Source organism: Diceros bicornis, chromosome 1 (genome assembly GCF_020826845.1).
Source record: "Diceros bicornis minor isolate mBicDic1 chromosome 1, mDicBic1.mat.cur, whole genome shotgun sequence".
Classification (NCBI taxonomy): domain Eukaryota; kingdom Metazoa; phylum Chordata; class Mammalia; order Perissodactyla; family Rhinocerotidae; genus Diceros; species Diceros bicornis.
Window position 1 is genome coordinate 7,856,282 of NC_080740.1, and position 19,269 is coordinate 7,875,550.

General features: G+C 39.5%; 1 protein-coding gene across 1 annotated transcript in view; it reads right to left on the minus strand.

Annotated features, from left to right (window-relative positions):
• The window catches only part of DMGDH (dimethylglycine dehydrogenase), a 62,749-nt gene that overhangs the window by 33,616 nt on the left and 9,864 nt on the right, over window positions 1–19,269 (minus strand). The window contains exons 5-10 of the mRNA XM_058557174.1: window positions 17,274–17,478; window positions 10,912–11,160; window positions 8,905–9,103; window positions 2,484–2,653; window positions 1,939–2,092; window positions 113–278 (exon numbers count right to left, since the gene is read on the minus strand). Coding sequence (XP_058413157.1) covers window positions 113–278; window positions 1,939–2,092; window positions 2,484–2,653; window positions 8,905–9,103; window positions 10,912–11,160; window positions 17,274–17,478 — 1,143 coding nt within the window. The remainder of the gene's footprint in view (window positions 1–112; window positions 279–1,938; window positions 2,093–2,483; window positions 2,654–8,904; window positions 9,104–10,911; window positions 11,161–17,273; window positions 17,479–19,269) is intronic.

Here is a 19,269-nt window from a genome sequence, read left to right on the forward strand (position 1 = left end):
TAGAAATCATTCGGTGGACTAACATAACATATTGGTTTGTTGTAAAAAATGAGAGGATAGAAAATTAAGCAGGCCAGAATCCTGGACCTTGTACCCTTGTAACGTTATTTACCTTTGGAATGACATTTGCAAAGAGATGGTCCAACAGTCTAATGGAGTCCTGGCCTTGGATGTTAAACTTGCCAAATGGAGACAGGTCAATCACCCCTACCCTTTGCATAACCTGTTTATACTCAGAGCCCACAGGCTCAAACCAGTTTGTGCGGCGAAAACTTGGCCTGAAACACAATGTTTGTCATAAAATAACTGTCATTCATTTTCAGAAAATTACAGAATAAGGATATCTTCATTATCCCTACTCATCTAGAAAATCCTATTTGGAAAAAAAAATGCAACCTAAAATTCTGTTCTGCAAATCATACATACATGTTGGAATGTGCTTTTTTAAAGTTACTCATCTATCCCTTTGACCCATTTTATAGTGAGTGAAGTATTAATTAACTGGAAAATAAGATACGACATGTGGGCTCTCTGATCTGGAGAGCTTAGAAGTCAACCAGTCCTATGAGTTTCAACCTTGGTTGCATATTAGAATCTCCTGGGGAGCATTTAAAAAATACCAGATTTTTGGACCTAATTAAATCAGAATATTTGGGGGTGGAGCTGTCTTGTCCAGTGCTTCTCAAACATTAATGCAAACACAAGTCACTTGCACTTGTTAAAATGCAGATTCTGATGCAGCAGGTCTGGGTTGGGACCCTATATCCTGCATTCTAACGGGCTCCCAGGTGATGCTCGTGCTGTTGGCCCACACTTGGGTAAGCAGGAATCTGGTCCGACATCTTCATTTTTAAGAGAAAAGGCACAAAGTGACTTCCAAGGCCTTTGTATTAATGACAGAGCTGGGCCTGACACAAAGGTCTCCTGTCTCCTTATGTACTTTAGGAAGGGGACTGCTAATGTGGTATTTGAACTTCAGAGCAGGATGCTAAGTCAGGGAAATGAGTTTTCAGTAGTTTAATTATTAAAATAGTAGAAGAAACAGGCCAGATCCAAACAACACAAGGTGAAGAATAGGTCTGGCATTTATCTGAGTCATTTAGGAAAACTAAACCCGTATTTTGCCCCCAGATAATCTAGACTGGCTCCCTACAGAGCCCAAATTCATTAATCAACAACTGGCCCTCTACTATACTGTTTAGATCTAGTCTCAAGGTAGACAAAAAAACCTGTTTAAATAAGCAAAATGACAGGTCAAAAAAAAGGTAACAATTTCTAGATTTGCTATTTGTTTTCTCTTGGTTTATGGATTCTCATGAGAAAAAATATATAATCCCAAGTACAACAATGGCATGTAATCCAAGTACAATGGCAATAACTTTAGAAGAATACAGAGAGTTGTTTTAGTGACACGCTTATGTTTTAGCTTAACCTAAAATGTTAAGTAAATGATCTCTTCCCCTAATTTATCAATGCATATAATTTGCATGATAGTACACACACACTAGAAAACAGTTGCTTTGAACTATTCCTTGATAAATAGAAAATCCATATTTTTTAACTATTTCCATACTATGAGATTTGAGCAGGCACCCTAAACCAGGACAAATCTTTAGGAGCCAACTGAAACCACGTGGGGATTTGGAGGAGGTGGGGAAGGTTCCTTTGAGCTCCTGGAAAACGCCAAGCGGAGGCTTCACCTGGGCTGGTTGTAGGATTCTCAAGACCACGTGGGTCCTAGATATGGGCCAATGTCATGTGGGATGGACTAACGTCTCCACTGCCAGAAAATAATTTTTGTAGGAAAAGGCTCAATGCTCTTTGGAATGAGGTGGACTGAAGGGGCGGAAGGGGGAAACAGCGCTTCTCTGATGTCTCTCACTCCACCTCCGAAATTTCACTTGGCAATCAGAGCCACAGGCAGGTTAAGTCACTTACCTGTACCGAGTGTCCTGGCCCGGTTTGTAGAACCAGTGTGGCTGCTCCCAGCCCGCATGGAACCCCATGGAACACTTAGACTCCAGAGTTTTGTAAAGCCCACTGACTCGCTGAGTGGGCCTCCCAGCAAACCGTTCTTCTTTAGGATAACCAACTGAAAAAGGAAAACCAGTACTCTAAGTAGCGGATAACAAAACCAAAAATACTTTGAAGGGATTCAGAAAATGGAAAACACAGTACTTAAAATGCAGAAGCATATATATGTATTAAATTTATATAAAAAAAGAAAAAGCCAAAGCTGTCATTTATATTGATCATCAAAGGGTAAAGTAAAAATAGATTTAAAACTTAAAATCACTGATGCACTCCACATATTAAATATACACATTCATATAGATTCCCTATTGTACCTTAGAAGAACAACACTTTATAAAATCGCTAACCACCCTCATCACAAAGCACAGACTAAAAAGCACCTAAAAGTCAGAGGTGCTGCAAGTCAATTGTGTGCACACTTTGTAAATAGCAGCAAATTTGCACTTTACCAATATTGTTGAATCCGTATGACTCTCTTGCTTTGGCCTCAGTGTACTCAGTTGTTGTCCATTTGCCATAGCGATTGGGATCCAATTCTATCAGGTCAAAAGGAGGTTCTCCATGCACGATCCAGTCACTGAGATATTTCCCTACCCCACCAGCGTGGATTATGCCATATCTTTCAAAGACAGAGATAAATGTCCTGTTACTAACACATGTTGTTTTCAAATAATGAAACATTCAAATATTTTACAGGGCCTCAAAGTTGGAGTGTTCTGGGCTATTCAGAACCCACAATCAACACAATTATTATGCTATTAATTTTTTTCCTCAAAAAGATACATGTTTAGGCATCCAAATTAAATGTGCCTGACTTGATAGCTAGTTTGTTCCCACAGTTGCGAGAGATGCATACCTGCAAAATAGCCTACGACTCTTAGCTGGTAAGGATGCTCACTTTAGGAAAATGGGAGACAGGAAGGAAACAGGCAGATGTGGTCGGTATCTTATCAGCCCTCTTGAACTACGACTATCCTGACTGATGGGAAGCTTGCAGGAGAAATCTGTACACTGTAGAGTGGCATGCCCATCTCTTCTCAGATTCACTTTAGTTCAGGTCCCCTTAGGTGATGGCCTCTGTGCAAGGGCCATTATCTTAGAAGCATTCAGACGAAGAGGCACTCAGCTAAGAACTTGTGGGGAGAAGGAGAGACGGAACACTGGCCCCTGTATTTTGCAATTAATGGGTCACTTGGTGGGGAGGGTGAGCTTGTTTTCTATTTCTATATAAAGATGCTTTAAAACCAAAAACACGATTGTGGCAAATAAATTTGATACCAGATGGAGGGATCACAGTCTAACATTGGCCACGTGCAGTTCTACCGACCCACTCTTGTCTAATGAAGGACTTTACTGTGGGGTTTTCTGTGGTGTAAGTCAAGAGAAGCTTCTGAGGAATTGGGTGAGCAGGGAGTCATGGGGAGACGACCAAGAAAAGAAGCTACATGAGCAGACCTCAAAATGCAAGAAATTCTGGTACCCCAAATGACAGCAGCCTAACAGCCAGAACCACAGGTTCTAAGAACTTGCAGGACCTTAGCAAAGCCTGGAAATGTTAACTAACTTTTCCCACAACAAGATACCAGTTTTGCTATTTTATAAAAATGAATGCCTAAATTTGTTATAAGGATATTGCTCAAGCAGAATAAAAAGGCATCAATTTACACTTCTCTCGATAGTTTTTTAAAAAAAAAGACATGGGTCATCCAGATTACCCACAAACAATCTCACTAAGTTTCAAGAAAGCAAGAAAAATTATTAAATATATGCTTAAAATAATTATGAAATATATGCTTAAAATGTTTATTCACTTAACCAGGCCCAATGTATGACATATAACAGCTGCCATGTTTGAGAGCTGGAATACTGTTCACAAGACTTGAAACTGTGTAACGTTTAACTGACATTTATTGAGTGCTTACCATTTAGCAGGCATTGCTTCCATCTGACATGTACCAGCTGACATTCTTTAGCAATTCTATTTTACCACTGAGAATACCACCCCACACACAGGGGTAAAATAAGGTCACACAGCAATAAAGAGCAGATTCAGGATACAAACTCAGTCATCTGACCCCACTGTACACTCCTTGTTATTGGACTTTACTTCTTCAATGGTTCTCAATATTTTTTCAGCCAAGACGCAAGACACATTCTATCTATGACAGACAGAATTCACATCCTTGGCAGACTCCTTGGGCATAGCCAGGGTTGTGCTTCAGTTTCCTGTGGTCTCACTGCTACACCATCATGTTCTTTCCCTTTCAACAATGCACATGAGCAAACGCATGAGGCAGAGTATTGTTATTTGAGGATAATCCTAAATCAAATCTAATTTATTTTTAAAAAGTAAATCTTTTACAAACTTCAGCTCTCTAATCATTAACAAGTTGTATGTAAAATGCCGTACAACTGAGTGTTAGGAAATATCTATTGAGATCCCCTGGTTTAGTAGCTAAAAGTATGAAAGCATGGAGTAAGAAAGATCTGGGTATGATTCTTGTTCTGCCATTACTAGTTGTTTAACCTTGGGCAAGTCATGTAACCACTCTGAGCTTTAGTCTTCTCAGGTGCACATTTTATGGTGCTGGGGGAGAATTAATTGACACAGTACTTAAACGCCCATAGTAAGCAAGCAACACATGGTGGCTGTTGGGCCCTTGTTTAACCAGCAACAGAGTAGGCCTATGCCCAGTTGATAAGATTTTCATAAGGAAGCAATGTGTGTAAGTGGAAGGGAACTTGAGGAAAGGAGAGTTAGGTTATTTTTCTATCTCTAGCCTTAATCTGCAGAACCCGCTTCTTCTGAATGGCCCAGATACTTTCTTTTTGAGTGTTTCTGTCTGCTTTTTATGATAACTCTGTTATACTGTCAGATGTTACATCTTATTGCACTCTCCCCTCTTAAATTTGCTATTTATAATCTGTTCTAACCTAAGAAAACTAGATTCAATTCAATATAAGTCATTGAACATTTTGGGGGGCATTGTGTTAGTCACCTAGAAGCAGAAAAACTTGTTAGAATTGTGACAAAACAAAAGTAAACCAACTTTGACTGCAGGTAATCTGTGAGTAAGGTAAATGAGCACTGGCACATATGTAGAGAGTTTGCAAACACCTATTCTCTGGACTGGTTGTACCAGAATAACAGACAACATGGAAATGCAGATCCCTGGGCCCTTCTCTAGACAACTGAATCAGAATCTATAGGAGTCGTGAATCTGTTTGCTTATTGGTTTTCCAATTCACCACATCTTTCATGGGTTCTAGTGACAAATAATAGGAATTTCATAGATAAGATATAAAGGAGAATGAAACACATGCAAGTGACTAACCACAAAGTTGAGACTCTGCTTTTTAACGTGCCCATTCGGAGATTCTGGGGCTCAACTAGATATGGGAACCACTGGCCTTCAGAACCGTGGAATGGATCACTGATATAAGCTGGGAGGGTCAGCCAATGTGAGCATTCCATCAAATTACATAAGAAATATCTTTGCAATCTTGACTTTTACATAACAAGAAGGCCTTTTTGGTTCAGACCAAATTGGTCAAAGGGAGTGAGGCACTTTGCTTGCCCCCCACCTGTCATCTTCCCCATTCCCTTCCAGTGTCTACAACCTGGGAAAATTACCCTGGGCAATCAGAGCAGGAGTCCGACATCAGCTCCATGCAGGTAGATACAATTTCTAGGTAATAAGTAATTGGTGTTCTAAAGAAAGCAACTTTTGGGCCGGCCCCGTGGCTTAGCGGTTAAGTGCTCGTGCTCCGCAGTTGGCGGCCCAGGTTCGGATCCCGGGCGCACACCAACACACCACTTCTCCGGCCATGGTGAGGCCGCGTCCCACATACAGCAACTAGAAGGATATGCAGCTATGACATACAACTATCTACTGGGGCTTTGGGGGGAAAAATAAATAAATAAATAAAATCTTTAAAAAATAAAAAAAATAAAGAAAGCAACTTTCTAATTTCCTTAGCAACTAGTAATAGGTGTTCATTAAAGTATAAATATCATGAGGCCTGGGATACTGTCTGCTTGTTCACAGTTTAGAGCATGGTTTATGGTCAATGATGCATAAATATTTGTTGATCAAATCTGTGATTAAGTCAAATGCAGAATCAAAAACAAAATACTTAGAAATAAATTTAGCAAAAGAAGTGCAAAACTTATACTCTGAAATCTACAAATCATTGTTGAAAGAAATTTTAAAAGACCTAAATAAATGGAAAGACATACCATGTTCATGAATTGGAAGACTCAATATTGTTAAGATGGCACTACTCCCCAAGTCGATCTACAGATTCAATGCAATCCCTATCAAAATCCCTGCTGGCTTCTTTGCAGAAATTGACAAGCTAGTCCTAAAATTTACATGAAAATTTAAGGGACACAGAATGGCCAAAACAATCTTGAAAAAGAACAAAGTTGGAGGATTCACACTTCTCAATTTCAGAACTTACTACAAAGTTATAGTAATCAAGACAGTGTGGTACTGGCATAAGAATAGACGTATAGATCAGTGGAATAGAATTGAGGGTCCAGAAATAAACCCATAAACATATGGTGAATTGATTTTTGACAAGGATGCTGTGGTATAATAAAAAACAAATATTTAGTCTTTGTCCCCAGTTCCTGCCACAGAGCTCCTAAAACCTTTGGAATTTATAGTCTTTGGATGCTAATGAGATGGCTCAATGGGGGAGTAGATAGCTTCAGAATAGGGGCTGGTCACTAGAAGTTCAATCACCAATGGTCAATGATTTAATCAATTGTGCCTATGTAATAAAAACTCCTCAACAATGGGGTTCAAAGAGTTTTTGGGTTGGTGAACTCGTCAATGTGCTAGGAAGGTGGTGCTCCAGAGAGGACATGAAGGCTCTGCACCATACCCCTCCCCCCTCACCTTGCCCTATGCATCTCTTCCATTTGGCTGTTCCTGAGTGGTATCCTTTATAATAAACCAGTAAAAGTAAGTAGTGTTTTCCTGAGTTCTGTGAGTCATTCTAGTGAATTATCAAACCTGAGGACGAGGTTATAGGAACCCCAAAATTTACAGCCCATCAGTCAGAAGTACAGGTGATCCCTGGAAGCTCTAACTGGTGTCTGAAGTGGGGGCAATTTTGTGGAACTGTGTCCTTAACCAGTGGAGTCTGCACTAACTCCGGGAGTCAGTATCAGAATTGAATTGAATTGAATTGTTGGACACTCATTTGGCGTCGGAGAACTGGAGAATTGGAAGTTGGTGTCAGAAGCGGTGTCAGAAAAACGACATCACAGATGCCAACGCAATTCAGTGAGGAAAGAATAGTCTTCAACAAATGGTGCTGGGAAAACTGGCTATTCACAACAGAATGAAGTTGAACACCTACTTCACACCATACACAAAAATTAATTCAAAATTGATCAAAGACCAAAATGTAAGAGTTAAAACTATAAAACTCCTAGAGGAAAACCTAGGTGTAAATCTTTATGAACTTGGATTAAATAATGGTTTCTTATATATGACACCAAAAATACATGAGGAAAGAGAAAAAATATACATTCTGGACTTCATCAAAATCAAAAACTTTTGTGCTTCCATAAACACCATCAAGAAAGTGAAAAAACCCACAGAACAGTAAAAAAATTTTGCAAATCATATATCTGATAAGGATCTTATATCTAGAATATTTAAAGAACTCCTACAACTTAACAATAAAAAGACAAATAATCTAATTTTTAACATGGACAAAGGATACAAAAAGACATTATTCAAAGAAGATATACAAGTGATGTACAAGAGAAACACTGCCACATGCACATGCCTACATATGGACTCTACAGGAGATTACCTAAGCCCTCAGTTATATCATACTTTCCAGCGCCTTATCGCCATCTGGTTCTCTCCCTCTGGATGTCCCACAGACCAAAACTTAACACTTCAAATGCAACCTGTCATAAATGGAATTCATTACCTTCGTGGTTCTCTCTCCCCATGGCCCCAGCATCCAACCAGGAGTCAAGTTAGAAAGGTTGGCATCATTTGCCATTTTTATCTCTCCCTCAAGACCTGATGCAATCAATCACCAAAACTAAATAATTTTATCTCCCTCTCAGTCGCCACTGCTGCTTCCTTAGTTCAGACCCAACCTCTCTACTGTATTATGAACAGCACCCGAACCAGCCTTGTGCCTCCCGTCAGACTTCACAGCCTTGCTCTCAGCTGTAGCCCGGTACCTAGCACTAGAACTGCCAGAGCTGGCAATCATTAAATATTAGTTGAATAAATGGCCAAATAAAATAGGGAAGAAAAATAGAATATTAGAAGCTATGATATGACAGTAAAGTGGGCTTGACATTAATATTCACCAAATTATGGGACAAATACTAGAGATGAAACATCATGGGTAATGAAATAATAAATAGTAAGCAACCAGAGGAGTCATAAAGAAACAAATCATGTTGGACAAACATGAATTATGGTGAAAACTGCATCAGATATGTTATACATTTGATATTTTGAATTATCTTTCACATTGTTTTATGAAAACATCCTTATAAAATTGAGGCAAATTGACCTGTCTGAACATACACAGCATGAAAAGAGACACGAATAACAGAAATGGCAAGAAATATACAAAAAGAAAGTTTCAGGACATCATTGCTCTTCTGTGTGCGAGTCTTTAAAACCTATACAAGTGATTAAACCATTATATAGCCAGGGTGTTAAGACTGAAATTTTCAATTCCTCGAATTTCATTGGTCATGAAAGGGAGAAAACTCTCTGCCTCTTCCCCATTTTCCCTTTTTGGCCTGAGATTATGGGACAAGACTTATCTAAAATACATGACTCTACAATAAATGTTGAATTACATGGAGATACTCACCCAAAGCCTATAGCCACCCAGTAGTTTCTGACCCCTTGATGGGGTCCCACCATAGGCAGAATGTCAGGAGAGTAGGTGATAGGACCATTGACAATATTGATGATGTCAGCCTTTTTCAAGACTGGAACCATTTCCATGGCAACTTCGACATGTTCCATGATTCGATCTAGATCAGACTGAAAGAGCTCCTTTCCAAAACCTGAAAGGACATGCCATTGTGGTCAGGATGCCACTGCTGCACTGACAAGTACTCTGAAGTGATCTAAGCCTCTGAATCAGCATACATTTAAAGATGGCCTTTAAAGATGGAAGTGAGGAAGGTACTTCCTTTTTTCTAAGTCCCAAGTCGATATTCACTATCAACAGATGTGTACCCATTATACTATTGAGAACAACAATGTTATTTCTTGAAACAATAAAATCATGAAAGTTAACCTTTTTAATAAAAAATTTAAATTTAAGCATATTAACAGTTTCTAGTATTGAATCAATCACAACTTTAAAAAACAACAATAATTTGGTTTATCAAGAGAGATCTTTCATCCTTCAACTAACTATTAAAGTCTGCTTCATCTTCCCAGGTGACAACAAATGGGAGTTTACAAAGTCATGTTAGGACACTGGGCCTAAGTGGAAAACTACTCTGGGATCTAGGATGATGGATACCCTTTACTTCTCAGCAGGCAAGGAATGGCATAGAGGCCTCCTTCCTCAAGCCCACTCTCACACATATCTGAGGGCTAGAATTCTGTGAAAAGAGTCAGGGTTTGGAGTACAATCATCTTCTCAGTCCTAAAAGGCACTATGATTGAAGGCAGGACCACAGATGAGCTTCTAGAAGAATGTCTCTGCCAATACTGGTGATTTTCTCCCACAGCAGCCAGCCAGCTTCTTCTTGTTCCTCCTGTGGACTGCCTGTTGGGTCAGTGGCATGGAGGTCTGCAGAACACCAGGGCTGGACTAGGACATGTGGGCGCCCAGGCCCAGCCAACAATCTGGCTTTCCCTCCAACTGGAATTATTTAAACATTTGTTCAACATTTATTTGGAGGAAAGGCTGTCAGCATGTGGGAAGAGCAGAGAGGGAGGCTTCGAGGTGGCAGATCACCCCTCCCTCTGCGATCAGGAGCTATTCCGCTCAGGCCCAAATGTGCAAAGCCCTCAGCCAGCTGATCCAACTTCTGTGGAGGGCGGTTTAGTGATCATTTGTTGTGACATATGCAGAGGTGTTCTTTGAGGGGAAGGAGGGAGAGATTCATTCTCTATCCCAAGTAGCTTATCAAAGAATACTTCTAGAAAGTACAATTTCCTCCATTTCTTTATATCCTCTATAGTATTTCAATGTCCCAAGGACATTTTAGCTCCTTTTATAGATTAAAACCTGAGATACCTCCTTAGGTGACCCATCCTTAATCGGGCTCTGTAGAAATGTTTAATGAAAAACAAAAACAGGTCCTTCTCCCTTACAGACCTTGGAAGAGAAACTACAGTACTTCCCGCTTTAGCATAGAGGCCTGTGCCCTTTCCACATCCATTTACGTAGTCACAGAGTGCTTCAGTTTGCAGTACCAACCTGTCCTGCTCTGCAACAGACCCTGAGGCTTTCCTTCTTAGCAAGCTGGATATCCTCTGATCCTGTTGTGTTTCTAACTGTCAAAGCACAATAACAGCTACATCCAAATCTGGAAACTAGACCAAGCAGGTGGGGGAACGAGGAAGAGGGGGAGGCAGGACGTTGATGTAGGCAGGTTAACATTACTTGGAGCCTTCCGAAACAGTGGGAACATGTTTCTTCAGCCTTTCCACCACCAACTGCCTCTTCTCTCTTTCCTTACTCCCTGTTGTGATTGTTCAAAGGGACACGACAATAGAGCTTCCCTCAAACCCCTGACCACCAACATCCCAGGCATCCGCTAGTATAGTATTATGGTGTCATCTTATTCTACAGCCACAAGGAGGATAGAACATACATGTCTGACCTGCACACACTTCCATTTGCTGAACCCACCTGGAGGGACTCCACTGGTGACCCACGAGTCCTGAACTTTCATTTTCTCCTGACTTTCATATGGACCAAACAAAAGCCCATCCCTTTCCTGTCGGAGGTAATAAGATCCTTCCAGGTCACGGAGCACAGGGAGTTCTCGTTTCAAAGCTTTCACTTCTGGTATAGTCGATGTAACAAGATACTGATGCTGAACTGGGATGAGAGGATGCTCTAGTCCAATCATCTTACCAACTTCACGAGCCCAAAATCCTTAAATGAAAAGCCATTTTAAAATGTCACTACATATATAAACATACCACATCTGACACTGATAAAGCAATTTATATTAAAATAAAATATTGAGAAGACTTCAGTACTCATGGCAAAGTCTAAAGAATGTCATAACAACTTTAAATGTTTGGTCATTGCAAAATTGAATGGGGGAAGAGAAGACAAGATAATATTTTACACTGCCCCAGAGCTTTGAAGATATCTGCAATCTAAGGGAACTCCATACCTGAGAAAGTATTTTGCCCATAAGCAAAGGTGGGCAGGGAAAAACCAAAATAATTTATTTGAGGGAAAAAATAAACAATTGAAATATATAAAATGTACAAATGTTGGTAAGAAAGACAATAATGGGCTGACCCTACTTGTAGAACAGGGATGATCAGGCAATGGAAGAGGACCCGTGTAGATGTGATTGATATAATACATAATAATCGTGCATTGGAAAGCACTACAAGTCAGTTCCTCCATCCCCCAGACCTTCCTCCCTGCAAACTGTTGATGCCAAAAATTCCACCAATACAGGATTGTTCTGTTAACTTAAAATTTGAAAATGTATATACTTTGGGAGAGATAGCACATTAAGTTTTCTCTGTTATTTAAAAGTTTAGTTTGAATATGTTTCTAAGATCCTTTCTTGCCAAGGGCAGGAAGGCACCAGAGCAAGAGGGAGAGGGGAGGGGGCTCGTAAATAGGTGGGGTTCCCACAACCGTGTTCTGACTTCACAATGGGCAGGGGCACTGTCTGATTGGAGTGAATGAATGTTATTATTTCCTTTGCAAAAGATGGAACCAGAAAATTTGGGTCGAAAGGACCCTTGATTCTCCACCAAGCGATTCTTCAGTATACAGATGTGGAGTTAGAGCCCAGAAAGGGAAAGAGACGTGCACAAGGGCGCATTGGAGACCCTGGAATCGTCACATCTTACTGGTTTTCTTGCTACAGAAAGATTTTATTTTAAAAATCCAAGACTCCTTCGCTTGTATAAAGATATATTAGAATCTAAAATGATAAAAATGATTATTTCTCAGGAATGTGGTATCACCTGACCCATCAATGGATTATTTAGGGGGAAGGGGTTCTATTTGCTTGTTTGTCTCATAATAATTTTGAGTAATCATTCAAATGATTAAGTTATTTCTTTAGAGGTTGCATTTTCTAAATTTTTAAGCATTTCTGTTTCTGCTTTTTTCAGAATCTAATAAGGAGTTCTGAAGTCTCTGTCAGAGCTAGACGCAGAATCACTAACTATGAGTCAGTCTAGGAACCCAGACTGTGTACTCTTACATGCCAAAGTTATTTCTATTTAACCATCTAAACATCACTCTTGTGTTCGTTGTTTTGTTTTGGCCTGATAGCTAAGCTGGTCAAAAGACTATAATAGCCCCAGAAATGGGGGCTCATTTGCAAACCAAAAATCTTACCTGTAGGCATTAGAGCTGTTTGTTGGTCTGTTAACAATTTAAAGATTTATTCTTTCTGGTAGGAAGATGTGAATTACCAATGTCAGGACTTTGTACAAAAATATAGTATAGTCGCATTTTCTAATTATATGCACTAGAGCAGTTTTAAAATATAAAAAGCCAAAATATTTAGCCTAGCAATTCAAACCACTGCAGTATCCTCAATATACTTGTTTCAATTAAAAACATAAATTGAAGAAAATAAATTCTGTCCTATTCAAATATAGTTATGCATTTCTGAGTCTAACTGCTTTCTTATTAATGCACTTCATCATTAAAATAAAGTGGAAACATATGCATAAGTATCATATAACTAAATTACTTCAAACCGCATAGCAAGCTCTATACTTTTTTACTCTGGTGGTGGTGTTTGTTGGCATTCTCTTCCTCTATATGTCAATCAAGTTAACCTAAATCTAGCCAGGATTACAATTCAACCCCTGCTAGATCACCCACCCACCAAGTTCAAAGGGAAGAGAGACAAATGTGGAGGAATCATCTAAAATCTCCATTACCAGCTGAAAAACACTGAAGAGAAGAGTCAATAAAAATGATCACTGGAAATTACTTCCATTTTTTTTAAATAAAAAATGCAGTAATTAATAGAAATGGAGTTAAAATGAAGGATGCAGGTTTGTGGACAAGTTTACTTCTACTAGACGGTTTATACTGTGACAATGATTGTTTATACAGTGACGTTCTCTGACCCAGAGTATCAGGCAAGATTAAGCAATTCTTTTCGGCTGAACACTAGGCTTCATGTTGACACGATCCAATCACATTTCTGATTTACCGTATTAGGAAAATTCTTAAGTAAAGTTTACAAAGTTATCTCAGACTTGACGAGTCAATGGGAAATGAGGTCAAGAGAAACATTCATTACCAAGCAAAGAAAAGGCTTCCATCATAAAAAGCAGCTCCTGCCCAAGCGCCTGAGCTGCACCTGAGGGGAGGGGAGGATGAGGGGACAATGAGGCAGCACTAAAGGCGGGTCAGCCTCCTGCACACCAAGAGGTCAGCAGTGTCAGAAACTGCTCCTCTGCTCTGCTCGCTCAAGAATAAGGTACTACCTTCTCTCTCCTGTAGGAACTCCTATACAGGAGTGTTTCTCAAAAGACGTTTTGCAGACTGTCTGGTACAGACAGTACAGTACCTGGAGTACTTGTGTGAAATACAGCTTCCCACCCAGACCATGTGAATGAGAATTTTTTTGAAGTCTGGGAACCTTCCCACGGTGACTCCCACACACACTAGCTTGACAACCAAGCTCTTTAAGAAGTCAGTTCAACAGCAGAATGGGTGCTGGATGGCTATAGAGCAATTAAAAGGAGTTGGGTAATCTTAAGGCTGATACCAAGAAGCTATGGGAACCTGACTTTCAAGGAAATAATTATGATAATCAAAATAATTATTATCATCATTACACTTAACTTTTTTAGTGCTTTCTATGTGGTAAACCCTGTTCTAGGTACTTTACATTATTAGAGCATTTACTGATCATAATAACTTTTTGAGATGGGCGCTCTATTATCTCCATTTTACAAATGAGTAATTTGCCCAGGCCATGAGGTTGGCAATACACGTGTTTCTGCTTGGAGAGCCCCACTGGACAATGCCAGAGACACACCAGCAGACTGACAAATTTTTACTTTTAGACTTTCCTTTTCATGGATATCCTGAAGACCCAGCAGCCTTCTGTTATGACTCCATGCAAAGAAACTTCTAGCAGGTTATGGTACAACTGAGTAGATACTGGTGGCCTTTACATCTTTTACATTTTGGTTATATTTCCAAGTCTATATCCTGGTTTCTTTAATTAGATTTCAGAGCTGTTCTGAGAGTCTTGCCTGAATTTGTGAGACATCCAGTCTCACTGAGTCACCCTGGGAAACATTCCATCTGACACACATTCCCAAATCATGTTAGAGTAATGCCTTCTGCAGATGTTGCTTTTATTCATAAAACTGATCTCTGTTAGCTTTAATTCTAGAAGAGGGCATATCTAAAACTTCACCCCCAATTACTGAAGCTTACATTTTGGGAGCTTCTATACTTTAAATAAGGTTTTTTGAAAACAGACTTACAAATAATTAAACACACATCCCTTCGCATCTTTCACGGACTACTAATATGTAATTAGATTTTTCTCTAGTAACTTTTTCCCAATGGAAAAGAAGAGATAGAGGAGGAAAAGAAAAAAAAGAAAAGATATGGGCCAGAGATATGATCTGAATGAGATAAAGAACTGAGACCTGAGACAGCATAGTTCTTCATACGACTTTCAACAAGGAGCTGCCTGGATGGGAAAGGCTGAGGATGGGAAAGGGAGTAGATGTGGCTGGGGAAAAGGCCTCAGGAACCAAGAAAGAAGGACGTCCTGGAGAACAGTTTTTCTGGTGCTGGCCTGGGAAAACAAATCCCAGGAATGAGGTTAAATTAGGATTTGTTTTCAGGGCCAGCACCAGATGAGCTGTTCTCTAGGATCTCCTGCCACTGCCTCCCCTGCCCCCATCACCGGCAAGATTTCAGGGCTGCAGAGAATATTTCGTCTGGTAACCAATGTCCTGGGTTTTGGTCAGTTCTCTTTGTAAATTATTCTTTCTCTTCAGTGATTCCTCATACCTCACTGTTTGTGGTTTAGAAAAAAATTTATGATAATAGCAATGAATTATGCAAATAAAATTTTACCCATTTTAGGAAAACAATAGATAAATGTGTTAAATTAAGGTCTTCTAAGTTTTTTCTCAAAATATCAGTTGGGAGTGTGTGGCTGCCTGAAGCACTGTGTTGAGAAAAATGGTGGAGTTTGTCCAAGCCCCTGTGAAATGAGTGCAGTGATCACTTAGCAATGTCTGCCATGAGTGCTTGATATGGAAGTCAGAGTATGTTTGTTTAGTAGTCACTATCACTACAAAAACAGTGGAATGTTTTTAGAGGCTGAATTCATGAGATCATAAAGAAAGTTGCAAGATTACAAAGAATCCTTGCTACTTGGAAAAAAAGGATGAATGATACCATTTCTTTAGCTCTAACAAAATTTAGACCAGGGTACCGAAGGACGGTGAGGGGTGGGAGGTATCAGATGGGTATGGGGGGGCAAGTGAAGTTCAAAAACTAAGCAATGTTTTGTGCCTTTGCTCTTATTTTTTAGGCAAGTCATTTTACATTATTTTAAATTTTAAATGATATCAAAGAAGGCATGAGATTTTTATGCTTTTCAAATGGAGGGCATGGGTTAGAAAGGTTCAGAAATACTAATTTAAATTCTTAAATACTGAAGACATGACTTTTTCAAGGACCACTAAAAAATGTTTTGTTAAAAAGTAACAACAGGGGCCGGCCAGGTGGCGTAGCAGTTAAGTGTGCGTGCTCCGCTGCGGCGGCCCGGAGTTCGTGGATTCGGATCCCGGGCGTGCACCAACGCACCGCTTGTCAGGCCATGCTGTGGTGGCGTCCCATATAAAGTAGAGGAAGATGGGCAGGGATGCTAGCCCAGGGCCAGTCTTCCTCAGCAAAAAGAGGAGGATTGGCTTCAGATGTTAGCTCAGGGCTGGTCTTCCTCACACACACACAAAAATAATAACATCGATCAGAAGTTAAAATTTAAAGGAAAGAATCTTAAGAGTACATGTTTCTGGTATGTCCTTATGGTATATCACTTGATCTAGTAAATAATTGATTTTAAAATTTTTTTTTGAATTTTGTTTTTTTAAAAAATTTTGTTTTTTAAAAAAGACTGTTTTCATTTTATAATTTAAGCAATGCCTCAAAGAGCAGACCACAAGAAAATCAGTTACTGCCTCATGCTTATTTTAGGTTTTAAATTAACCATTATGAACTACAGGTAAATATAAATTCTTAGCCCAGTTTAGATTGCACAAGCATTTTCATTTGCACAAGAATTTATTTTTGTATGCTTGATGGTTGAAAATGACTTCACGAGCAAAACCTCAAGAATCAGAAGACCCAGGTCCAAGTCCTGGCTCTGGCATAACGGTGTCACTTTGCCAAGTACCATGACCTTTCTGGACATTGGGTCTCCACAAATGGAAAATGAGTGGGTTGTTAGATTATCTCAAATATCCCTTTTGGCCTCACTACTCTGAGTCTAAATTGTAGCAGAGCAACCTACAGAAAAGACTATGAAATATGTTTAATAATGTTCTGAAAGGAAAAGGGTTAAAAGTGTTTTGACCAGAGTCAAATAATCAGAGATGGATGAGAGAGAACCCAAATGATCAAATCTGCCCTAAAGAGCAAACCGAGAACAAAGAGGATGCTCATGAATTTGAACACTAGAATTTGGTTATTAGAATATAGAAAGAGTGAACATAGGAAGGAAAAAGAAGCATGATTTGGCAAAACATGATCTGGAGCAGAATAAAACAGAGCATGGAGAAAAATACCAACTTTCTACGGATAACCAAGGACACAGAGGAATGTCACCCCCCAGAGCAGAGTGATGGAGGGAGGGCTTTGTAGCTTAGAAACAGACAAAACGTTCACCTTGGGAGCATCACAGTGTTTCACAACAATGTTCATAGTACACAACATTACTTTATGGCTAAATATCTTATTTGTTTGCCACTTGAAAAAAAACCCACTAATTAAAAAAAAGGTATGACACTTACCTGCAGCATTCACAATTCTATTTGCCCTCATAGATCCCTGTGGTGTTTCAACATCCCATGTTCCATCTGACCTGGGCTTCAGAGAAGTCACCGGTGCAGGATACTTTAAAAGGGCACCATATTTCCTAGCCCCAGCAGCCAGGGCCATGGTTAGAGAGTAAGGATCAATGTGACCATCTCCAGGATTATATAATCCAGCTAAAACCTAAATCCATCATAAGAGAGTCAATATTCAAATGAATCTATCCTCAGTACTCAGTGTAACTATATCCTGCCAGCAGATCTTTATAAAACTGGACTTTAAAAGTGCATCCCAATTTGCAAACCATACATCTGATAAGGGCTTAATCTCCAAAATATATAAAGAACTCATGCATCTCAACAACAAAAAAACTACCAACCCAATTAAAAAATGGGCAAAAGACCTGAACAGACATTTCTCCAAAGAAGATATACAGATGGCCAACAGACACATGAAAAGATGTTCAAAATCACTAACTATCAGGGAAATGCAAGTCAAAACTACAATGAGATATCACCTCACGCCCGTCAGAATGGCTATAATTAACAAGACAGGAAACAACATGTGTTGGAGAGGATGTGGAGAGAAGGGAACTCTCATACACTGCTGGTGGGAGTGCAAACTGGTCCAGCCGCTATGGAAAACAGTATGGAGATTCCTCAAAAAATCAAGGATAGAACTACCATATGATCCAGCTATTCCACTCTTGGGTATTTATCCAAAGAACTTGAAAACACCAATTTGCAAAGGTACATGCACCCCTGTGTTCATTGCAGCATTATTCACAATAGCCAAGACTTGGAAGCAACCTAAGTGCCCATCAAGGGACGAATGGATAAAGAAGCTGTGGTATATATACACAATGGAATACTACTCAGCCATAAGAAACGATGAAATCCAGCCATTTGTGACAACACGGATGGACATTGAGGGTATAATGCAAAGTGAAATAAGTCAGAGGGAGAAGGTCAAATACCGTATGATTTCCTTCATTAAGTAGTAGATAATAACAACAATAAACAAACACATAGGGACAGAGATTGGATTGGTGGTTACCAGAGGGGAAGGGGGGAGGGAGGAGGGTGAAAGGGATAATTCGGTACATGTGTTTGGTGATGGGTTGTAATTAGTATTTGGGTGGTGAACATGATGTAATCTATGCAGAAATAGAAGTACAATGATGTACACCTGAAATTTTTACAATGTTATAAACCAATGTTACTGCAATAAACAAAAAATTTAAATAAATAAATAAATAAATAAATAAATAAAAGTGCATCCCAGCATCAGATTGATTAGTCTGCACTACTTTTTCCTGTATCAAATGTCAGACAGGCAGGACTCGCACTGAAAGTTAAGTGGACAGACTATTTGATAGAGGCTTGCAATTGTCTCCAACATCCATTCTCCCATCCCCCGCAGAGCAATGGAAACCGCATGTTTATTTAGGCACATGGCCGCTAAGAACAAAGAGTTTCCAATAGTTGGCAGCTATTAGTTCCAGCTGGTAGCTACAACTATTACTTAGTTCTAGTCAATGAAATGCAAATGAAAGCGTCATGTGGCAGCTTCCACGAACCATTCTAAAAAGACAACTGGCATACGCCCTTTGTCCCTTCTTCTTTGTCCTTTCCACCATCCTGCTGTTTGGAATGCAGACATGATGGTTGGAGCTCTAGCTGCCATCTTGGAATAAGCACAAGAGCCATACTCTAGGAACGACAGAGCAATGATCTAGAAGGTGACTGGGTTTCTGAAGTCTTCGTGGAAAAGAGCCACTATCCAAGTCCTGGACTGCCTAGACGAAAGAGAAATAAACTTCTATCTTGTTTATGCATTATTATTTTGGTTTCTGACATTTGCAGTCAAATCTAATACTAACTGATCAATTGTTTATATCTAATTGTTTAATACTGTTAAATTCACATGTTAAATATATATCTGGTATCAGGAAAATGTATACCTACTTGATCC